Source organism: Henckelia pumila, chromosome 3 (assembly GCF_033568475.1).
Source record: "Henckelia pumila isolate YLH828 chromosome 3, ASM3356847v2, whole genome shotgun sequence".
Lineage (NCBI taxonomy): Eukaryota > Viridiplantae > Streptophyta > Magnoliopsida > Lamiales > Gesneriaceae > Henckelia > Henckelia pumila.
The window spans coordinates 49,066,427-49,091,203 of NC_133122.1; the positions used below are offsets into that span (position 1 = coordinate 49,066,427).

A 24,777-nucleotide genomic window follows, 5' to 3' on the forward strand; every position below is an offset into this window, starting at 1 on the left:
AGACGTTTCAATGAATTATGTCGATAAACCGGTAACAACAAATAAAAGGAAAAACGATAGTCAAAACCCGGCAAATCTTTGGCATGCTAGGCTAGGTCATATTTCCTCAAGGAGGATGAACAAGCTAGTGGGAGAGTGCATGTTTGATATGTCTGATATTAACTCTCTACCTACTTGTGAATCCTGCCTGAAAGGAAAAATGACTAAATCTCCATTCAAGGGGAAACCTGAGCGTAGTCAAAATCTGTTGGATTTGATCCATACAGATGTTTGTGGTCCATTTAGAATTGGTACTCAATTTGGCCACACCTACTTCATTACCTTTACTGATGATTATTCAAGGTATGGGTATTTATATTTAATGAAATATAAGTGTGAAGCATTTGAAAAGTTCAAAGAATTCAAGGCTAAAGTAGAAAACAAACTAGGAAAAAGTATTAAGGCACTTCGATCGGATCGTGGTGGAGAATACTTAAGTGCCGAGTTTTTGAACTATCTAAAAGAGAATGAGATTCTCTCTCAGTGGACTCCTCCTATGACACCACAACTGAATGGTGTTTCGGAGCGTCGTAATAGAACCTTGTTGGACATGGTTCGATCCATGATGAGCTTCACTGAGCTCCCACCATCATTTTGGGGCTACGCGCTTGAAACGGCGGTTTTGTTGTTGAACAACGTTCACACTAAAGCAGTAGATAAAACACCATACGAGTTATGGAATGGCAAAGCTCCTAAGTATTCGTACTTGAGGATTTGGGGATGTCCTGCTTACGTGAAGCAGACAGTGGGAGATAAGTTGGATAGTCGATCCATCTTATGTTATTTTGTGGGGTATCCGAAGAATTCAAACGGATATTATTTCTATCATCCTGCTGAAACAAAGGTGTTTGTTTCAAGGAATGCCACCTTCTTGGAGAAGGAATTCTTATTGGATAAGAAAGGCAAGATGATGGAACTCGAAAAAATTCGAGAAGAACCCGAAATACAAATTAACGATCCTACACCTCAAGAATCATCACAAGACACGCCTATTTCTAGAAGATCCGAGAGGACTTCTAGGCCTCATGTTAGATATGGTCTTCTTCTTGAAGGGGATCAAAGTGAACCCGATATTGGATGTGATCCAAGAAACTTCAAGGAAGCAATTTCTGATGCGGATTCTAATTTATGGCTTGAAGCAATGCGAATCGGAAATAGACTCGATGCATTCAAACCAAGTTTGGTCTTTAGTAGATCCTCCTGATGGAATTGTTCCAATAGGATGTAAATGGATTTACAAAAGAAAACTTGGGCCTGATGGCAAGGTGTTGACCTATAAGGCACGATTGGTTGCAAAAGGTTATACTCAAAGACAAGGAGTTGACTATGATGAAACCTTTTCACCAGTCGCAATGTTCAAGTCCATAAGAATCCTAATTGCCATAGCAGCATGGTATGACTATGAGATATGGCAAATGGATGTGAAGACTGCATTTCTTAATGGAAACATTAAGGAAGAAATCTATATGATGCATCCTGAAGGATTCACCTCCATGGGAAGCGAGCATAAGGTATGCAAGCTTCAGAGATCAATTTATGGTCTAAAACAAGCATCAAGAAGTTGGAACCAGAAATTTGATGAAACAATAAAGGATTTTGGTTTCATCAAGAACCCGGAGGAACCATGCGTGTACAAGAAAGTAGTTAAGGATGCGGTAACATTCTTAGTACTTTATGTTGATGACATCCTACTCATTGGGAATGACGTAGGGATGTTGCAGTCAACAAAGATATGGTTATCAGGTAGATTCTCGATGAAGGATTTGGGTGAGGCATCCTATATTCTAGGGATACAGATCTATAGAGATAGATCTAAGAGAATGATAGGACTCACTCAAGCAACCTACATCGACACTATATTGAAAAGGTTTTCAATGGATGAGTTCAAGAGAGGACATCTACCTATGTGTCATGGAGTTTCTCTATCCAAGTCAATGTGTCCCAAGACTGACGAAGAGATAGAGAAAATGACACATATACCATATGCGTCAGCCATAGGTAGTATCATGTATGGGATAATATCTACTAGACCGGATGTGGCCTATGCTCTGAGCGTCACGAGCAGATATCAAGCCAATCCAGGTCAAATGCATTGGAAAGCCGTGAAGGATATTCTTAAGTACTTGAGAAGAACTAAGAATATATTCATGGTTTATGGTGGAAGAGAATTGAAGTTGGAAGGCTACACCGACTCTAGCTTCCAAAGTGACGTGGATGACTCGAAATCAACCTCTGGATTTGTATTCGTGCTCAATGGCGGTGCTGTCTCTTGGAAGAGTTCCAAGCAAGACACCACAACGGATTCTACCACTAAGGCAGAATACATTGCAGCATCAGCTGCTGCTAAAGAGGCGGTTTGGATGAGGAAATTCATCCAAGAGTTGGGTGTGATTTCAGATCTGTTGGTCCAGTCCCGGTGTACTGCGACAACACTGGTGCCGTTGCTCAGGCAAAGGAACCAAGGTCTCATCAAAGATCCAAACACATACTGAGGAAATACCACATCATCCGGGAGATCGTGGAAAGAGGAGACATTACAGTCGAGAGAGTGGCCTCTGCAGACAATATCGCTGATCTGCTTACGAAGCCCTTGCTAGGACCATTGTTTGACAAACATCGCGAAGCAATGGGATTACGTAATATGACTAGTTGGTTTTAGGGCAAGTGGGAGATTGAAAGAGTGGGTGCCCGGATAGCCAACTTGTGGCTAAGGGCTTTTATGACTCTTTGTGTAAACAATCTTTGTTTAATATAATTTACATTTAATTAATGACAATGACTTTATATTTCTTCATATTGTTATATTGTGATATACTATTGTTGTTTTGATAAAGACCTTGAATATACTATAGTGTATGTAAGATGTGGTAGTACATGGGGATGACTATCATGAAACACATCTTATAGTCACTGTATATTCTAAACAGTTCCTAGTCGATTGAGCCGTCCGAAAATAAGGATAAGGATCGCTCGAGTTTGAGACTAGCATTTGCGATGCAGAGTACCAAGTTTCATTGGTAGGGAACATAGAGATGTTCGAAGCATGCAAATGGATATTCATATGATGAATGATCGAACTACCCTATTCGGACTTTTCAAGTGGTTATCACTTATCGAGTGGATAAAGTCCGCGTTTTTGGTTGTACACCATTAGTCCTTATTACTTGAAACATCATTGAGACTCTATATGCTAGTACTGTGCTTTGACTCGTTTACCGACTCTATGGGGGTCATCAGGTGTCGGGATTGGGTACAGTTACGACGCATATAGGAGTCGATGCTTTGTTGTCAAGGATTCACCACATACTTGCGAGTGTGGATATCCTATGCGATCTGAGGAGATATTAGTGTGACGAATCTCTGGCCAGAGTACATGATATGTTTTAGGTTAATGGTTATCCTAGTAACACATGCGATGTCACTAATAGATCTCCAAGATTTTGTGCATAGTTATCGAATCTCGAACGACTCTCGATGCACCAATGGTTGTTGATTTGATCGGGATATTTGGTTGAAGGGACCGTACTATACGCTAACCAAAATCTACTGGTTCTTGCAGGCACTATCAGTAATACCTAGGAAATCATGGGGCGATGTTGCTAGACGCTCTTACCATGATTCGTTGGGTAAGTCGGAAATTGTTGTTCCGAGTCACAAGGAGTTGTGAGCCCACGGCTAGCTGTATTCCTGAACCATTGAGGGTTACACAAGTAATGGATTACTAAAACCCCGTAGAGATAGTTAAATTTAAAGAGTTAAATTTAATGAAAGAGAAATTGGATTTCTCAACTAAAGGGAGTGGAATTTCCTAAAATGACATAATGATGGGCATTTTTGGAAATCACTGAATTCGGATTCAGAAAAATTATCTTGACTCTAAAAGATGCAGAAATGGTTTCTGTGCACATTGGTGAAATCAGTTTATCAATCGGAGTCACGATGAATTTTATATTAATTTTTATAACAACGGGCTTGGCTTGTTGGGCTTAAGTTATGGATTGTGGGCTTTAAGGAGTTAGAGTCCTGATACAATTATAACTAGAAATTATCTATAAATAGAGGTGTTGGGTTCGAAAATCAAACACTTTTGTGTCTTATAATTTTCGAAATTACACTCTAAATATTCTAAGGGTTTTTCGAAATCCTTGTCCCTCCCGGAGAAAATTCAGACTTGTGATTTTTGTGAAAAATTACAATTCTGAATTAACAGATCATATCTGTTTATTCTCTACGCAAAACTTCTGATTGATTTCTAGTGCAGTCAATCAGAGAGTTTCTGTTTTCTGTTCGTGGACCTTATTCCGGTGATTGATCGTGACGCCATCGGTTCCCGGGATATACAAGAAGAGCAGATTAAATTCTGTTGGTGTCCATAATCTCGCTTCGAGATTGGAGGTAAAATATTTAATTAATTATTATTTATTTTACTTGTGTGATTTAATCGTTAAACGTTTTGATACCCATGATATGAAATTGTTTCATATCAAAGAAAAATAAAATTTTTAAACTTCCGCTGCACCGGGTATCGATTCAATTGATCTGAACACGGTTTTCCAACATTGGGAACCAACGAGCATTCCGAGAACTTAAGCGCCTTGTTGCTGAAAAGGACCCGTCCCTTCTTTTTCTCTCTGAATCGAGAATGAGGGACTTTCAATGTCAAAGGTGGAAATACATTCTTAGTTTCTCTGGTATGTTTATTGTCAACTGTGTTGGGCGAAGTGGAGGCCTATTACTGTTTTGGAAAGAACCGCTAGATATTAAAATTCACTCTTATTCCATTGGACATATTGATTGCTTTGTCAATCACTCAGGAAAATTTTGGAGATTTACAGGTTTCTATGGGGACCCATCTTCTACCAAAAGACATCTCTCGTGGGATCTTCTTTGTAGGCTGCATAGTATTCCGGAATTTAGAGGGGTGCCGTGGCTAGTTGGAGGTGATTTTAATGAGATTTGTTATGATCGGGAGAAAGTGGGTGGTATCTTGAGACCCCTCAATCAAATGCAACTGTTTAGGGATACACTTGATGCATATTCCCTACAAGATTTGCACGGAAGTGGTGAGCTCTTTACCTGGGTAAATAGGCGTTCTGGTAATGACCTTATATTTGAGCATCTTGATCGTTATGTTGAAACCTTTGAATAGAGATTGTTATACCCAGCAGCACATGTTCAATCTCTGGAATTTTTCCATTATGACCATCGTCCCATCCTTTTAGCATTGGGTCAGACAACACCTCAGGCTTTATCTTATGCTTCAACATTCAAGTTTGAAACTCACTGGGCTTCTGAAGCTGACTGTCTAGATGTAATATCAGAGGGGTGGTGCTCGCAAGATGATTCAATGGGACTTTCTGAACGCATTTCACATTGTAAAGAAGCACTGCTGGTTTGGGCAGGGGGCAGATTTAGATGTCTCCCGAGGCAGCTCAAGAATTGTAGAGACCAAATGAACCGTTTGAAAAATCATGAGTGCTGGCATAATTCGGCAGATCTTATTCAGAGGTTGGAATTAAAAATCGAAACTCTTTCCACTAAAGAAGAGATTTATTGGAAGCAGAGGAGTAGGGTTAATTGGTTGGCTCAAGGAGACAGAAACTCAAAGTACTTCCATGCTTGTGCATCAAGTAGGAGGGTACGAAATTTAATCAATGGGTTGGTATCTTCTCATGGTGACTGGTGTTCTGATAAGAGTAGCATGGCTGATATTGTGGTGAGTTACTTGTAGTAGCCCGTAACCAAAATCAGTAATTAAGAAATTAATCATAATTACTTTGGTAGAGTTCGAAAGCTCCGATCAGGATCGGAAGCTCCGAACAGGATCGGAAGCTCCGATCGATATTACGTCAGGCATGACGTGTGGCAAGATCGGAAGCTCCAATCAGGACCGGAAGCTCCGATCACCCCTATCCGGAATCAACAAGTGATATTTTGACACGTGGTAGATCAAGATCTTCGAAAGCTCCGATGGCAGGATCGGACGTTCCGATCGTGGTTCGGACGTTCTGATCGAGGATCGGAAGTTCCGATCGTTGTCTATAAATAGAAGGCCGAGGCTTCACTTTCATTTGCCAATTCCGAGTTCTCCTTTCCATTCTAATCCTTTTGGAGCTGTTCTAGTCTTCTTAGGCTTGGTCCGGAGGTCGGCGAGGCGTTCGGTAGTCGTAGCGGAGTTGTGCCCAAATTCTGGAGGCATCGACATCAAAGGGCTAACGACGGACGAAGGTATAGCTTTTGCTTCCTATAAATATTTAGGAGTATGCAATAGCTTAGTTAAGGCTTTTAGAGCACTTTAATGATAGTAGTATCATTTGGCAGTGTAGAGCAGACTATAGGCGTGGACCTAGAGTTGGTAGAGCTTGCTCTGTTTTGAGGTACGAAAGTACTGTTCGAAATATCCTGACTGAGTATGCATGTATTATGTGACTGCATGATTTATATGCCATGATATTATGCTGCATTAATTTGCATCTTGCTGTATCTCTTTCGAGATGTCTGTTAGTAGGGTTGTACCCTATCCTGTTAGTGGATAGACTTCCATCGATTTGGGTTCGGCGTATCCACGGTTATCTCGGTATGGGAGCCACCTCCTGAAGCGACGGCACAACGTGCAACATACCAGGGCCTGGTCTGTCTCTGTTATCTGATCCTTGACCTCGAGTCTATAGGGAGTTCACTTTGCATGCATATATACTCATACTCTCGTACTGAGCGTTTTATGCTCACGTCTCGTACTCTGTATTTTCTGGACACTCTATTCCATGGGGCAGGTTTGCGATTGGACGAGGAGGGTGGATCCAGGAGGGGCTAGTCAGTGGTTGGTCAGCTGGAGCTTCGTCTAGGTTTTATTACTGTTGTTTGGGTTTATAGAGCTATTTGATTTGGTTGTATATTATTTGGATAAATTACAGATTCCTTTACTTGGGATTGTATAACTTTTATGGTTTCCGCAGTTTCATTTTGATATCTGTTTAATTAAGCTTATTGCATGCATAAGTTCTGTTTAGTAGATGATCCGGGTAAGGGTCACTACATTTATGGTATCAGAGCATGCAAAAGAATTCTTGGGATTTAGTCTCATCATGAGGTATTTTTGTAGATGTCAAATCGTGACGACTGGAGTTCTCATGGCAGTGTTGGTGGGCGTTGGGGTGATGCCGACCGGGAGATTCGTCGAGAATGGCGTCATCGTCATCATGACGACGAGCGTTTCACTGTGCGTCGATTCTTAGCTATGGGTCCTAAGCCCTTAGTTGGAGGTGAGTCTCCGGAGGATGCGGAGAACTGGTTAGACCGCATGGAGACGACTTTTCAGACTTTCCAATGCACCGAGGAGCAGAAGGTGGAGACCCTTGGCTATCTTCTGGATGGGCGTGCGCGCAGGTGGTGGAGGTTTACTTCTGCACCTTTTGTTGCGGCGAGAGGAGTGGCCACCTGGGCCGAGTTCCGCACAGCTTTCCAAAAGCGGTATTTTTCTCCTACACTCCGACAGTCGAAGGCAGGCGAGCTACTGAGTCTGCGACAGGGAGCCTTGTCTATTGAGGATTATCAGCATAGGTTCTTTGATCTGCTATCCTATTGCCCCGAGATTGCTGATAGCTCAGAGATGAAGTATAATCTGTTCCTTCAGGGTTTTAACCCTGAGATCCATGACCGTGTGGCGGTTGGCGACGACATGTCCTACGAAGGTTTGGTGAGCCGTTGTCACCAGGGGGAGGACAGCATTCGACGGAACAGGTCTTTCCCTCAGTCGAGGCCTGCTAGTTCTTTGGGTCCCCGTGCCCAAACTTTCAAGAAGTCTGGATCTTCTTCTTCCTCTGGTTCTGGAGGTGTTGTCCGTTACGGTAAGAAGGACAAGTGTGATCACTGTGGGAAGAACCATCCATCCGACAAGTGCCGTAGAGCTTCTAGAGCTTGTTTCCGTTGTGGAGAGACTGGTCATATCCGAAGGGATTGTCCACTGTCTGGGGGAGGCGGTTCTGGTTCTGGTTCAGGATCGGGTTCTCAGGCCACCGTACAGCAGAGGTCGCAAGGAAAGTCTGCTGGGAGTTCTCATTTGAGGCCACGAGCTTCTGGCCAGGTGTTTGCCCTGAGACATGATCAGGCTGTGGAGGAGAATGAGAAAGTCATCGCAGGTACATTTCTGCTTTATGGTATACCTGCTCTTGTACTTATTGACACTGGTGCATCTCATTCCTTCATTTCTGCACGTTTTGTTAAGAGGCATAAGTTACCATGCATTGCACTAGACGTAGTGATGTCTATTTCTACTCCGACGGGCCAATCTGCTTTGGCTAAGCGTCTAGTGATGGGTTGCCCTTTAGAGTTCGAAGGGAACATTCTGTTAGCGAATCTCATGGTCCTGGCAATGGACGACTTTGATTGCATTCTGGGAATAGATATGTTGACTACCTATCGAGCTTCAGTGGACTGCTATCAGAGATTAGTACGCTTTCATCCGGAGGAGAGTGAGAGCTGGTTTTTCTATGGTGAGGGAGCGCGACCCCCGATGCCTTTGGTATCAGCTTTGAGAGCCTGTCGAGCTCTAGAGTCTGGCGGGGAAGGCTACCTTATCTATGCAGTTGATTTGTCCACTGAGAGTATTGGGATAGAGAGCATTCCTGTTGTGGATGAATTTTCAGATGTATTTCCTAATGAGATTCCGGGTTTTCCTCCTGTTAGGGAAGTCGAGTTTGGCATAGAGTTAATGCCGGGTACTTCACCTATTTCTCGAGCACCGTATCGTCTGGCTCCGTCAGAGATGCGTGAGTTGAAGAATCAGCTACAGGATCTTTTGGACAAGGGGTACATTCGTCCTAGTGTATCTCCTTGGGGAGCTCCTGTTCTCTTCGTGAAGAAGAAGGATGGGTCGATGCGGCTGTGCATTGACTATCGGCAGCTTAATCGAGTCACTGTGAAGAACAAGTATCCGTTGCCTTGTATTGATGACTTGTTTGATCAGCTGCAGGGCACGTCAGTTTACTCCAAGATTTACTTGAGATTTGGGTATCATCAGTTGAGAGTCCGTGATCAGGACGTAGCCAAGACTGCATTCCGTACTCGCTATGGGCATTACGAGTTTCTAGTGATGCCATTTGGTTTGACTAATGCGTCGGCTATATTCATGGATCTGATGAATCGTGTCTTCAGGGAGTATTTGGACAAGTTTGTCGTGGTTTTCATTGATGACATCTTGGTGTATTCGCGTAATACGGAAGAGCATGTTTCTCACTTGCGGTTGGTACTGCAGACTCTTCGAGATGAACAGTTGTACGCCAAGCTGAGCAAGTGTGAGTTCTGGATGGATAGAGTGGTCTTTCTTGGCCATATCATATCCAAGGAGGGGATTTCTGTTGATCCAAGCAAGATTGAAGCGGTACTTAATTGGTCGCGTTCGACGACAGTTGCTGAGATCCGTAGTTTTCTGGGTCTAGCAGGGTATTATCGTCGCTTCATTATGAATTTCTCTCAACTAGCTCGACCTTTGACGCAGCTTACCCGCAAGGGTGTGGATTTCGAGTGGTCCTCCGAGTGTGAGGAGAATTTCTGTGAGCTTCGACGGCGGTTGACTTCTGCGCCGGTGTTGGCATTACCGTCAGGATCTGGAGGGTATGTAGTTTACACGGATGCTTCTCTTCAGGGGTTAGGTTGTGTCCTGACTCAGAATGGGCATGTGATCGCATACGCTTCTAGACAGCTGAAGCTTCACGAGGACAACTACCCAGTCCATGATTTGGAATTAGCAGTCATTGTGTTCGCTTTGAAGATCTGGCGTCATTATCTGTATGGCGAGAAATTTGAGATCTTCACCGACCATAAGAGTCTCAAGTATTTGTTCACTCAGGCGGAGTTGAACATGAGGCAGAGACGTTGGATGGACTTGCTCAAGGACTATGATTGCGAGATTAAGTACCATCCGGGAGCTGCTAATCTCACCGCTGATGCTTTGAGTTGAAAGGTGCGACTATCCGCACTTCAGACTTGTTCGATGTCTAGTGCAATCAGTGACTGTTGTACTTCAGATTATACCTTCAAGCATAAGAAAGGTATGCAGAGTATCCAGATGTTTGCGATATTATCTGAGCCAGCCTTGTATTCGCGGATCCGAGATTCTCAGATGTCTGATTCGAAGACCCAGCGTTTAGCTCGTTTAGCTAACGAGGGTAGCTCGTCTGGATTTCATTATCAGTCAGATGGCTTTCTGTGTTTGTCTGGTAGGCTTGTGATTCCGCAGGATAAAGAGTTGCGAGAGGAGATTTTGTCTCATGCGCATCGCACTAAGTTGAGTATTCATCCTGGGAGCAACAAGATGTACAAGGATCTACGTACTCGTTTCTGGTGGAAGGGAATGAAACGTAGTATTTATCAGTTTGTTTCGAGATGTTTGGTGTGTCAACAGGTCAAGGCAGAGCACCGACGACCTGGAGGATTGCTTCACAGTCTGCCTATTCCTGAATGGAAATGAGAGTTTATCACAATGGACTTTGTGACCCATTTGCCGGTATCCCCGAGGAACTGTGATGCTATCTGGGTTGTGGTGGACCGACTCACCAAGTCAGCGCATTTCATTGCCTATAGCCGAGAGTACTCTGTGGATCGCATGGCACGGATGTACATTCAGGAGATCGTTCGACTTCATGGAGTGCCTGTGAGCATTGTCAACGATCGGGACCCCAGGTTTACTTCTAGATTCTGGGGGAGTGTTCAACGTGCGATGGGTACTACTCTCAGTTTGAGTACAGCCTATCATCCGAAGACTGATGGTCAGTCAGAGCGCACTATCCGTACGTTAGAGGATATGCTTCGAGCGTGCGTCATGGATTTTGGTTCAGCCTGGCAGGATCATTTGCCGTTGATCGAGTTCGCTTACAACAACAGCTATCACACTAGTATTGGGATGACACCTTTTGAGGCGTTGTACGGAAGACGTTGTCGTACTCCACTCTTCTGGGAAGAAGTGGGGGAGAGACAGGCTGAGGGACCGGAGTTTATCCAGCAGGCGATAGACATTGTTGATCAAATCAAGAAACGGATTAAGACTGCACAGGATCGTCAGGCCAGCTATGCTAATATCAAGCGTAGGCCGTTGCAGTTCGACGTCGGGGAGAAAGTGTTTCTGAGAGTGTCACCTTTTCGCAAGATTCTCAGATTTGGCCATAAGGGCAAGTTGTCTCCCAGGTTTATCGGTCCGTTTGAGATCTTGGAGAGCATTGACGATTTGTTTATCGACTAGCTTTGCCACCGCATCTATTCAGTATTCACGACGTGTTCCACGTATCTCTGTTGCGACGGTATGTGGCGGATGAATCTCATATTCTGCAGCGGTCTGAGGTTTAGGTAGACAAAGATTTGACTTATGTTGAGAAACCTCTTCGTATCCTGGATTATAAGGATAAGGTTTTACGAAACAAAGTCATTCCTTTGGTTTTAGTTCAGTGGTAGCGCCGAGGCACTGAGGAAGCTACTTGGGAGCTCGAGGACAGGATGCGTAAAGACCATCCTAAGTTGTTTTGAGTTCATTGTTTAAGTTGTATTCAGTTGCAAACTCTGTAAACGTTTGATTTGAATAAAGAATGTTTCTGATTTCTGTATTTGCATTCGGTACTTAAGATCTGATTTCGAGGACGAAATATCTTAAGTGGGGGAGAATGTAGTAGCCCGTAACCAAAATCAGTAATTAAGGAATTAATCATAATTACTTTGGTAAAGTTCGGAAGCTCCGAAGGTGAGTTCGGAAGTTCCGATCAGGATCGGAAGCTCCGAACAGGATCGGAAGCTCAGATCGATATTACGTCAGGCATGACGTGTGGCAAGATCGGAAGCTCCGATCAGGACCGTAAGCTCCGATCACCCCTATCCGGAATCAACAAGTGATATTTTGACACGTGGCAGATCAGGATCTTCGGAAGCTCCGATGGCAGGATCGGACGTTCCGATCGTGGTTCGGACGTTCCGATCGTTGTCTATAAATAGAAGGCCGAGGCTTCACTTTCATTTGTCAATTCCGAGTTCTCCTTTCCATTCTAGTCCTTTTGGAGCTGTTCTAGTCTTCTTAGGCTTGGTCCGGAGGTCGGCGAGGCATTCGGTAGTCGTAGCGGAGTTGTGCCCAAATTCTGGAGGCATCGACATCAAAGGGCTAACGACGGACGAAGGTATAGCTTTTGCTTCCTATAAATATTTAGGAGTATGCAATAGCTTAGTTAAGGCTTTTAGAGCACTTTAATGATAGTAGTATCATTTGGCAGTGTAGAGCAGACTATAGGCGTGGACCTAGAGTTGGTAGAGCTTGCTCTGTTTTGAGGTACAAAAGTACTGTTCGAGATATCCTGACTGAGTATGCATGTATTATGTGACTGCATGATTTATATGCCATGATATTATGCTGCATTCATTTGCATCTTGCTGTATCTCTTTCGAGATGTCTGTTAGTAGGGTTGTACCCTATCCTGTTAGTGGATGGACTTCCATCGATTTGGGTCCGGCGTATCCACGGTTATCTCGGTATGGGAGCCACCTCCTAAAGCGACGGCACAACGTGCTACATACCAGGGCCCGGTCTGTCTCTGTTATCTGATCCTTGACCTCGAGTCTATAGGGAGTTCACTTTGCATGCATGTATACTCATACTCTCGTACTGAGCGTTTTATGCTCACGTCTCGTACTCTGTATTTTCTGGACACCCTATTCCATGGGGCAGGTTTGCGATTGGACGAGGAGGGTGGATCCAGGAGGGGCTAGTCAGTGGTTGGCCAGCTGGAGCTTCGTCTAGGTTTTATTACTGTTGTTTGGGTTTATACAGCTATTCGATTTGGTTGTATATTATTTGGATAAATTACAGATTCCTTTACTTGGGATTGTATAACTTTTATGGTTTCCGCAGTTTCATTCTGATATCTGTTTAATTAAGCTTATTGCATGCATAAGTTCTATTTAGTAGATGATCCGGGTAAGGGTCACTACATTACTTCTCTGATATTTTCTCATCCAATAATCCTTCGGAACAGGAGCTTCAATATGTGATTGAACATATTGAGACAAAAATTGATGCGGAAATGAACCAGCAACTGTGTGCTCAGTTTTCGGCTGATGAAGTCAAAAAAGCTTTATTTGACATGCACCCTAATAAAGCTCCAGGACCAGATGGTATGTTCACATTCTTCTTTCAAAAATATTGGCATATTATTGGTAAAGAGGTCACGTCTGCTGTTTTGGGAATTCTAAATGACGGTGTGCATCTCTCTGACTGGAACGACACCATTGTAACTCTGATCCCGAAAAATAAAAATCCGATGACTATCAAGGAGTTCAGGCCGATTAGCCTTTGCAATGTGTGTTATAAAATTGTTGCTAGAGCTCTGACAAATAGACTTCGTCCTTTTATGAACTTTTCTATTGATGATTTTCAGAGCGCTTTTGTCCCAGGCCGCTTGATTACTGATAATATTTTACTGGGGTTCGAGGCATTGCATTGGATTCGAAGTAGGAAGACGGGGAAAAAAAGGATTTGCAGCTTTAAAGCTTGACATGAGTAAGGCATATGATCGGATTGAATGGAATTTTTTGGAAAATATTATGAGGAAACTCGGCTTTGCTCATTCTTGGGTGGAAAAAGTTATGAGGTGTGTTCGCTCTGTTAATTATTATTTTCGGCTTAATGGCGAGATTATAGGAAAGGTGAATCCTAGTAGAGGATTGCGTCAAGGTGACCCCCTATCTCCATTCCTATTTGTATTGTGTGCTCAAGGATTATTCTCCATTTTCAGTTCTTTTGAAGCGAGGAAATTGATCTCTGGTGTCCGTCTTGCTACATCTTGCCCTCCAATCTCTCATCTTTTGTTTGTTGATGATAGCCTTATTTTCTTTAAGGCCACTCTTGAGGATTGCCATGGTATTCGCAATTGCTTGAGGTTATATGAAAAGGCATCGGGTCAACTCATTAATTTTCAGAAATCTTCTTTATCTTTTAGCCCAAACACTGATATTACAACGGTTAATTTGATCAAATCAGAGCTCACTATTTCCACTTCACAGGAACATGAGATTTATTTGGGACTGTCGACATTCTCTCTACGGAGTAAGACGCTTCAATTCCATTATCTTATTGAGCGTGTGGTTAAAAGAATAAAAGGATGGGAGAATAAAACCTTTTCGACTGGAGGAAAAGAAACTTTAATCAAGTCAGTTATCCAATCCATCCCTACTTATGCTATGTCATGTTTCCATATTCCGAAAGCTGTTTGTGAGGCTATCGAGAAGGAGTGTGCAAATTTTTGGTGGGGAATACATGATGGGAGGAGACGTCTTCATTGGAAATCTTGGAAGTCTTTATGTTTGCCTAAAAGTGTGGGAGGTCTTGATTTTAGACACCTAGAAGTTTTTAATAAGGCTCTCCTGGCGAAACAACTTTGGAGGATTATCAAAAATCCAAACTCTCTTGTAGCTCGGGTCCTCAAGGCAAGATACTTCAAACATCAAGATATAATGCAAGCTTCTTTGGGGTGCAATCCATCGTATATATGACGTTCTTTATTATGGAGCAAAAAACTCTTGCACAAAGGGCTTCAATGGCGAGTCTGTAATGGGGAAAAAATCCAAACATTTCAAGATCACTGGATTCCGGGCATTCATTCTTTGAATCGGCCACAAGGTATTCAACAAGGCTTTGATACTGTTAACTCTTTTATTTTAGATGGATCTTGGAATGAAAATTTGTTAAATTCTATACTGCCAAATTACATTGTTCAGAATATCTTGGCAATCCCTATCTCTTTGTCGTTGAATGAGGACTCGAGATAATGGTATCTTGATCCAAAGAGACATTATTCGGTTAAAGATGGGTATAAACTAGAAATTGAATTCTACGATTCTTCTGAAAACAACTCACATTTACATTCGAAAGGTTGGTGGAAGTTCTTATGGTTTATGTCGGTGCCTCCAAAAGTCCGTATATTTTGGTGGCGAGCTATATTGAATATTATTCCGACGCAAGCTAACTTGATGGCGCATCATGTACCAGTAACAGGATTATGTCCTTTATGTCAATATGATTTTGATTCCACTTGTCATGCCCTGTTCTTCTATCCCATGGTTAAGCAGTGCTGGAAGAACTCATTGTTCAAATCAATTCTGAAGCAGGCCACTTCATTGGACCTTATTGATATTTTTCTATGGATGAAGGCAGCTTTATTAAATTCAGAGCTGGAAAGCTTTGTGATGCGAGTGTGGGTCGTATGGCAAGAAAGACTCAGAATTATCCATGTTAAAGATAAGCTTCCTGCTCGATTTGATATAGAATGGAGTGACATATTGCTACATGAATTCAATGAGGCAAGAGCAGCTTTAAATTCGAGTGCCGTGCAAAAAGGCAAAGTTCCAAGTCCAAAATGGAAACAACCAGGTCTTAACAAATTGAAATTAGATGTGAATGCCCTGATTAATGATGCTACTGGTGATTTTTCTATTGGTGGGCTTGTGAGAAACCATGAAGGACAAGCCTTGTTAGCCTTTGCCAACAGAATCTTGAAACCTCCATCAAGAGTCTTTGCGGATTTAGTAGTTGTCCGTGAAGGAATCCGATTGGTGCAAGAACGAGGAATGGATATTCATGAAATCGTGACTGATTCTCTTCTGGCGGTACAAGCAGTCGCCAACCCAGCAGAGGATGTTAGCTACACTGAAAATATTGCATTGAATATTCGCTGTTGTCTGGATGGTCTTTCGGGCCTTAATCTAAGTCATGTTACACGAACAACGAATTTAGCTGCACATGGACTTGCTTTATTTGCTCTTGTTTCCCCTTCCCATTGTATTTGGGAACATGAGAATTTTCCTCCTTTATTAGTTAATCTTGTATTGAATGACATCTCATAATTTTAATAATATTACAAGATTTCTATCAAAAAAAAATAATAATAATATATTTTTCAACATATACATCAATTTTGACAAATTGAAAATTTTAATAACCCGCTTGATGGTGCGGACCAGATAACCGAAACCAAGCCAACCCCCAAACCCCTAATTATTACGACTGAAAATAAATCCCCTTTAAACATTTCGTTTTCAGTGCTGTTCTTGTGGTTAATTGTCTCTCGATCGAGCTGCTTTTCAAAGGTAGCCATGTTCTAACTCAGTTTTCCAACTAATTTTTTGAATTTTTTTCTTCCTGAGATTTTGGTTTTAATTTCTCTTTCGGAATTGATTAGCATTATCTTTTTTACTTGTTATTGACTGAATTGAGCAATTCATGGGTTTCGGACTTTCGGTACATAAGGCTATGTTCTGTCATCAATATGGAGTTTGATCATCTTCCGGAACTTCATAAAGTCAGCTATTTTTGCTCCTTTAACAGTGTCAGGGTTCCATTGAACTTCTGTTCTCGTTCGAATTTTCTGGAAATTTGGGTGCGGACATATGCAAACATAGAGAACTGTCGAAATTTTTGAAATTCTGTATATGTAAATGTTATACCTATTTAACAGTACACTTTGACACGTGAAGAATAGTCGAAATTTTGACTAAATAACATGCTGCATTATTTGGTCATGAACCGTTTTACTTATTACAAGCTTGATTCAAAAGGCTTACTATCAATATAGAGTGATATCATGTAGTTTGTTCCTTGCATTGTGTGAGTGGATTTTTTTATTAATACTAGTGCACGTTCCTTGCATCACCGAACTTGTGAGCTGCTTTGCAGCTATTTATTTTTAATTTTTGTTGCATTGTCTACACATTATTAAAACTACAACTCCTTGCTTATTTTGTTGTAACTTGTACCCCTGATTATTGGACTTGAAAAAACCTAGTGCATCAAAAGATAATTCAGGAAGACAGACAAATGAGTCCACTATCGATGACAAAAATTCAAAATCTAATGAGTGATTTAGTTTCTCACCAAGCCTACTCATACATGAAATTTCTTTCAAAAAAGAAAATCATAACAAAATATTCAAAGCTATTATATTAGTAAAAAAGATGACATAAAACACTATATTTGGATAACTGCCTAAGAGACCAGGTCTCATAGCTGGTACTAGCAGATGGTATTTGAAACGATATACATGAATATCAAACTAATAAATAAATTTTTCTATTAAGTATTAAGCCAATATCTTTAAAGGAAACTTGTCATTAACCAATTGTAACTACAAGACAGACAAACCACAGTTGCTTTCAAAGAAATTCCAACAAAATTCACCTTCATAGTCTCCCCTTAAAAGTAAAAATAACATAATCTTACATGCACAAGCAAGAATTTAGAACAGAATTTAAAATCCAACCGGCAGAAAACCAAAGGGACTCTTGCATGATACCAAGCTCCAAAACCTTTCAACCAACTCTTTTCCCCCCTATATGTTAGGCTGTGGTTTTCTCTTTTTGGAGAGATTTTATGTTTGAGTTGGTTTCCTGAGGAACTAAATTGCTCAACATATTTGTTGTTGTTAAGTGGTGAATGTCTTTTCATGTGTCTTAATGTAATATTTTTAATGCAGTAAACTTCTTGAAGTCCAATAACCTGGGGTACAACCATCTAGCCAAGGCACCAGTTGTAGTTTCACTGATGTGCAAATGTTGCAGCGACAAATTATATTTAAACAGCTACAAGAATTGCAGCGGAAACACCAGCTCCAGGAGTTGGGCAATGCAAGAAACCAGCATTATAGTAATCAATTGTCGTCGTTAAAACAGGCTTCAGGGGGTCAGATTCCCTCTGCCGTTAATGGAATGCCTGTTCACAATTCGTCACTAATGCTTGTGGCTGGTAAAGTGCAAATGATGCCAGGTATGCACAATGAACCAGAAATTGTACCAACTCCTAACCATTCTATGATTCAGGAGGCCTCACCACACCTGCAGTTTGATGTATCTTTATATGGAGCTTCTACTCCGAATATTGATAATAATTTAGATCCATATTCTCACCGTCAAAGGCCACCTGATCATTCTACAAATCTGTCAACCAAGAACAATAATGACGCATTAGAAATTCCCTCCATGCAACCATCGCACTTGAATAAACAAAGTAGTTTGAATTCTGATCAGCTAAGCATGCCAGATGAGTCTTTACTAACCAATCAAGTTCATGTTCAAGGTCTTAGCGGTGGAATTTCTTGTGGATACTACTCCCATCAAGGAATGACAGCTCAGAGGAGTGCATTACCTCCGGAACCTGAGGCGAGGCAAGAAAATGAGTGTTGGCAGGAACTCACTCTGAGGAAAGTGTTGAAACCTGCTCCGTCCGATCCCGATGCTCCTCTTGACCCATTGGAGCAGAAGTTCTTATACAGTACAGAAGATACCATCTGGGGATCGTCATTCAGCAAGAGTATAGATATTGGCTTGGGAACATTTGAGAGTGAAGACACATCTCATGTTGACAGATTTCCCACTATTAGAAGTGGTAGCTGGAGTGCCCTGATGCAGTCTGCTGTGGCAGAAATTTCTAGTGGTGATGGTGGGTTACAAGAAGAATGGAGTGGATTGAACTTTCAGAATCCAGAACTATTAACTGATAATCAAACCTCCAACTACATTGATAACGTGAAGCAGAAAAGTAATTGGGTCGATACAGACTTACAAAATTCCTCTCCAAGTGTGAAAACTGAGATTGTGCCCCATAATTCAGATATAAATGGTTCATCCCCTGGTTTTCAACGGTCAGATCGCCAATATTTGAGGGAGAAAGAGGGATTTCACTCAGAATCTTCCCATGTCTCCAACCAACACTCCCCTAGAAATACTAGCCAGTATAACTGTCAACAAAAGGATCCTACGGGGTGTAGTCAGCTGTTTCAATGTTCGAGTTTTCCCAACATTTGGTTAGGTCAACGAAAAGAGCATTCAAAAAACGATGTATTTCATCTTAGCAATAACAACCAGCCTGGTCTTAATATCTCAGGTAATTGTGTATTGCATTTGTTTTGTTATTTTTGCACTTTGGTCTGAACATTTATTATTAGTGAGAATGATACAAATCAATACACGATTCTAAAATTGACACAATGCCACTTATGAAGGTATCAATGTAGAACTCAATTGATGGTTTACTTATAAAAATGGACTGTTTACTAACATTTTAAAACTATTACAACGGAATATGAGGGAAATGGCCTTCGTCACGTTTTTGTGAGATGGACTTGATATTGAGTTTCACTCCGATGCAGATCATGAAATGAGAGACATCATATGGCTTCATGGAAGTACCCCTCATGATATTCAAAAGCCATTTGACCAGGTTGGTCATAAAATGGTATGCTTATAGTCTCCTCTTAACATATACGTGGTCACTGAGCAAAGACCGTCTTATGTGGACCGCATACAAGCGGTCTCTGACCTTAAACTTATTGATAATCAAATATAGAATAATTGGAAATTAAGTTCATTTTCGATCTCTATCAGATAGATTTACCTCTGAAAGGTTCGTACTTCGTAGTTATTTTTTTTCTATTACACTCTTGTCACAGGTGGACCAGCTGAATATTCACAGTTATTCAGTAGAATCAGAGAAGATATCTCCTGGAAAGAACAATGAACATGTTCTCCGAAGTGCTTCTTCTGATCTTTACTGTCAAAGCATGATTTCTCAGGCAAGGTAGTAATTGTCAACAATATGCTGCGATTTTTGTGGTTCCCATGCTTGTTTAATTGCTTAGAGCTTGTAACATAAGAGCTGTACTTTTTTTATTTGATTATTAACATTTATTTCTTTTGAGTGTATTCCTGGATGATATATATCTGATCTTATTTCTGTATGCTTCTTTTCCTCCATGCTTCAATTTGTATTTATCCTCGGGGTACTCGGGTGGCTTCTTATATGTCAGCAACACTATGCTTGATCTTCTTAACAAGGATACCACATCCATCAATCATGCACCTGGAATGCAATTCAGTGAAAAAGTTTCAGCTCACAATGAATCACCACAAACTGAAACTTCTGTTGCATCATGTGCCAAGCTATGCAATAATTCTCCTATATCACTGGATCTGTTGATTCCGCAGTCATACTCGTTGGTCCCATCTCTGGCTATGGTGGGTAATAAATTAGTTCTCATGTAAACATTGAGCTTGTGAAAATCTTCTGATTTGGTGGTGCCTTCGTTTTTCTTATTCATTTCCCAGTTTATAAATATGACCACTTGTCCGAATGATAATTTAACTGCCCACATGCAGGGGAACTCGTGTTCAACTTATCCGCCAGGCCATGATGTGAATAATCATTTTGAGAACCAAGTTGACCAACATTCTCCAGCTTCACCTAAACCGATCGACGTGGCTACTAATGACCTTGTTTATAATTCCGACAATTCTATGCTTAAAAATGTCAAATTTGTAAGTTCAGAACTTCCGGTACTGAGGAATGAGCAAGTCACTCAAGCTGCAGTGACATCAGTTTCATTACAGCACGCGGGTTATCTAACTGGAGTAGCCTCTCAATGGGTAGATATGACCACTCAGCCTTGTGCCTTGTCCACAAAGCCTCAAAAATCCCCCAATTTCTTTTGTTCTCTCAATTCCGAAAGTAGTAGCCTAGAAACTAGCTTGGTGCTGCCAAATGAGCAGTCTAGTATAAATCCGTTTAGACAAGAATATAATGTACAGGGGTTTTGTGCATCTTCAGGAAAACCAGAATATCATGAGCAGCAGTTGGGTGCAGAAAGTTTTCTCCAGAAGGGCTCAACTGAGATAATTAATTCTATTTCAGTAAGCAGATATACTCATGACCAGGATTTGTGTAGAGAGAATCACGTAGAAGCAAATGCTGTTGCATCCAGTTCATTGATGACTCAGTCACATCAGCCCTCTAATAAACTGGTGCAAATTGACACTGAATCACCTTCCTGTACTGCTAGAGACTTGAAATCCCTTGCCTTGAATCAAACTAAAGCCATATTGCACCAAGTTGGGTCTTCAGACAATACAGTAGTAACAAATTCGAAGGATATGTTTTTGCATGGGCAGAAGGAAGGAGTCAATAGTGAGGCAAAAGGCTACTCGGACGTGGTGTCTCACTTCGGTGTCTTTCATTCTCTGGACAACAAGGGATGGGACTTACAAGAGGCCTGGAGAGCACAGTCAGACAAAGGATACTCGCCAAATATCCAAAACATGCAAATGCTTGGTCAAAATGATAACCAGAATTGTTATAATGACAGTAATGATGCTTTTAATACAACTTATCAGTCGCAAATCAGTTTGCAGTTAGCCCAATTTGTTTCTAAACATGATGGGACCTTGAAAAATGGGCAATTGTTCCGACCTTATGATCCAAAAGCTGCTGGCACTACTGTAAAACGATTCTCAGATGTGACAATTGAAAGCAGTGTGTTGCCATCTATCGCTGCCACCTTGATAGAGAGTGAGCAATCGTCACCTAATAAGTTGCCTTCATATGTCACATGTCAAAATATGGCAGTTTCATTACCAAAGAAACGCAAAGTTGCATTTGACATGGTACCTTGGCACAAAGAAGTAAAACGTGATTCGGTCATGCTTCAAAATATCAGGTATGTGATCCTACAATTTTTGAATACTGTCTGAAACAATTTGGCACTGGCAATTTAAACTTCAAAAAGAATGATTATCTGTATAATGTGATGAATCTATATGTGTTATATAAATATGACAGAAGTAATATGTTTTTGATTTTCTATTTATTAAGATGTGATAGTAACAGTTCATTTTTCCTTGTTGAATTGTTTATGTTGGCAGAGTGGCTGAGTTAGAATGGGATGAAGCTTCCAATAGAAGACCTGAAGAAGTGAGGCAGGCTATCTAATGAAATACAAAAACACTTAAGAATTTACATGAGTTTTCTGAATCAAAGTGTTAATGCTTTCTTCTTTCTCAATCCTATTAGGTTAAAAATGAAGCTGAAATCCTTGAAGATATGCAACCCAGGTTTCGAGCAAAAAGAAGGCTTATTTTCGCGACACAGCTTATGCAACAGGTCTTTAAGCCTGCACCTGCAGTTATTCTCTCCTCAGATGCCGGTTCAAATTGTGAGAGTGTGACCTATTTTGCTGCAAGATTCAGCTTTGCAGATGCATGTCTGGTGACTAGTAACTCTCAAATGACATCAGATGGAAATGGCATGTAAGAGATTCACGTTTTTTTTTGTTTAGTTTTGTTCTATATATTGTTTATTTTCATTAACAATTACACTTGAAGAAAACTCACGGAAAACAAGTTTAATGTGTACAGGTCATCTGACAAGCTAAATACTTATAAAAGATGTTATGCCTCTGATTTCGCGGAAGTTGTTGAAGGCTTAGTTGACAAAGTGAAGAGGCTTGAAGGTGAATTATTAAGGTAGGCATACATTCCAGTTCTTGTTCACGTTTCCATGTTTATCAAAGTTTGGAATGCAGTCTACGTACGAAAGACCTTAATAAAGTAATCAAGATGCAAATTGCATCAACTAAATTGTGAACTTTGCTGCTCTGTCTCCTAACCAGTCTAGTTCCTTGAACTAATCATTTGGATTAACGAGCACCCAATTTTCACTCATTTCATACATACATTTGAAATGAGATTTTTTAAAAATAAAGTTCGCAAACAGGCATTTGGTTGTCTGAAATAAATTCGACCGACTAGGATTAAAGTTGTAAATCAGTTAGACGCTAGCGATAGTTTTAACATGTAATGTTATCTTCTTATTCTTGTTTATTGCTTTCAAGCTATCACCTTTGCTTATTTACTCTTGGAAGTATGTGAATTGACGATTCAGAATGGACAAGAGTTTCTCAATTGTGGACATCAAGGTGGAATCCCAGGAACTGGAGAAATTCTCTACTATCAATCGTTTTGCAAAGTTCCACATCAAGGCCCAGCCAACTGGGGCTGCTCTTGCAGCATCTAATGGCACATCAACAATTTCCAAAACATACCCCCAGAGATATGTTTCAGCACGTCCAATGCCTAAAACAGTCCCAGAAGGAACAGGTTGCCAATCCTTGTGATCATCAAAACCATTCCTTTAGTCCTATATTTCTCGCAGCAGGCAAAATCCAATGCAGATCTGCTCATTTTGCATGTAAAAGAGGACTGGGGAAAAATTCCTGAAATCAGTGCTAGTGAATCAGGTGATTCTTGGAAAAAAGGATGGACTTTTTTTTCCAAATTTTGAGGAAGTAATGACATGTATTATTGCTATCAATAATATTGCCCGAAAAAGCTGGGAGAGGACTTAGGAGGAACAGCATGCTTACTTATTACAGAGCAATTAGATAATTTGTATGGATGCACTTTAGTATGTTTTCTAGGGATATGGCTTGGTGATGAACTCCAAGTTCAGTTGTACGATACAACTAATTGATATGTATAAGATTGCATTATTTCTCCACTCTCTCAGTATCTCTTCCACAGGGTTGAACACAACATATGTGGATCTAGCATTAAAGAGATGGGGAACTTGGCTCTCTTACATAAAAATTGTAAGTTTTTTCCGTAGTTTATTTGTGTTTATTTGTATGTGTCTTGTTTCTTGTTTGAATAAGTATTTTATTGGGGCTTCAATGAAAGTATCTGACTAGACTTGGAAGCTTCTGTGTATTTTTCTGCTCTTTTATGGGAAGTAAGAGGTTGTTTGTTCCTGTGGTGGTTCTGGCCCATCCAAACATGGAAAACAAAAGATTTCTCTGTCAACGAAAAGACAAAGGCCAGGTTTTATGTTGTTGTAGATTAAACATGTTCCAAAAAGTATTTTGTTCCTTTTTGGATTCCCCTGTAGGATGCTAGATTTTCCCTGCCTTTCTGTCACTCCTTCATCCCTTGTCTGTGAAAGGGAATCCTCGGTAGAGTTCAGTAGGAATCATTATTGGATTTTCAATTTCATGCATGTTTCTTCTTTTAGAAAATGGTGTGTTTTTCATCTCGAAATGAGTGGAGGCTTTATTGTTTATTAAATTCTGGGGTTTATCCAAGATTCTTTGATTTTTGTTGCCCGTCATCAGCACTACTTTAGCACAGTATTATTTATTCAGTTGCAAAAATAGAAGAAATAATAAAACAATTTATAGATGGTGAATGATATGAGATTGGTAGGTACATGTAAACTTTTAGGGCTTTGTGTTGGTTGCTGAGTCTTGACAGCACCATATTAACTTTAGTTGAGATTGACAATTTGATTGTAGCTTTATGGAAGCTGCCATTTTCTCTATATGAGCTAGAAGTGACTCAATCAACAATAAATGAACGTGCCGTGGCTAGAAAATAGCGAGGCGGGATCATAAAGTACCTGGTACAAAAGCAATCTTTTCTAACATCTTTTTCTACGACTTCCTATGAATGAACTAGGAATTGTGGCAGTCAGTGAAAAAATGGTGATGTTTGTACAAGATTTACCGTGATTTTAATGGGCTACCGAGCTTAGACCATTTTGCGGAGCAGTTTACTTTTGGCTCTTAAAGTGCTACATTAATTAATTGTGCATTATAAAGGTTATATGTAGGCACCGATTGGCTTGTTGGGTGAAAAATGATGATATATGAGTGATAAATCAATATATATGGGTAACAAAATGATTCATGACTTAAATCTTTTGTAGAACTATTTTCAAACGTTGGATGAAACTTAAGAGCTGAAATCAACTAATGCTTCGTTCTTTATATCAAATGGTGCCGAAATGAAGAGTTGTGATATTTAGCCCTTTGTAGGGTTGAACATGTTTAGCCTTTTAATCACACAAGATAGAACATATATTAAACAATATTCGTGAAAAAAAAATCCGCAGAA

At 40.7% G+C, this 24,777-nt stretch overlaps 2 protein-coding genes across 5 annotated transcripts; both read left to right on the forward strand.

The window, feature by feature from the left end:
* The first annotated feature begins 15,039 nt into the window (after positions 1-15,039).
* Positions 15,040-15,912, forward strand: LOC140888684 (uncharacterized). The gene has a single exon (XM_073296382.1). The coding sequence runs from the start codon at positions 15,040-15,042 to the stop codon at positions 15,910-15,912; it is 873 nt and encodes a 290-aa protein (XP_073152483.1).
* Positions 15,913-16,016: 104 nt separating this feature from the next.
* LOC140890831 (uncharacterized) lies at positions 16,017-24,515 on the forward strand. Of its 4 annotated transcripts, XR_012152335.1 has the most exons (12): positions 16,017-16,155; positions 17,538-17,827; positions 18,137-18,943; positions 19,209-19,294; positions 19,509-19,636; positions 19,866-20,073; positions 20,215-21,548; positions 21,754-21,802; positions 21,902-22,137; positions 22,246-22,353; positions 22,772-23,477; positions 24,177-24,515. XR_012152335.1 is itself a non-coding variant. In XM_073298941.1 (10 exons), exons 2-10 carry the CDS (start codon positions 17,614-17,616, stop codon positions 23,001-23,003), a joined length of 3,711 nt encoding a protein of 1,236 aa, XP_073155042.1. In that variant the 5' UTR covers positions 16,017-16,155; positions 17,538-17,613; the 3' UTR covers positions 23,004-23,952. The 4 variants fall into 4 exon arrangements, 1 of the variants encoding a protein (XP_073155042.1); XR_012152333.1 differs by having other exon boundaries at positions 17,538-18,943; XR_012152334.1 differs by having other exon boundaries at positions 17,538-18,943; positions 19,209-19,279.
* Positions 24,516-24,777: the final 262 nt, after the last annotated feature.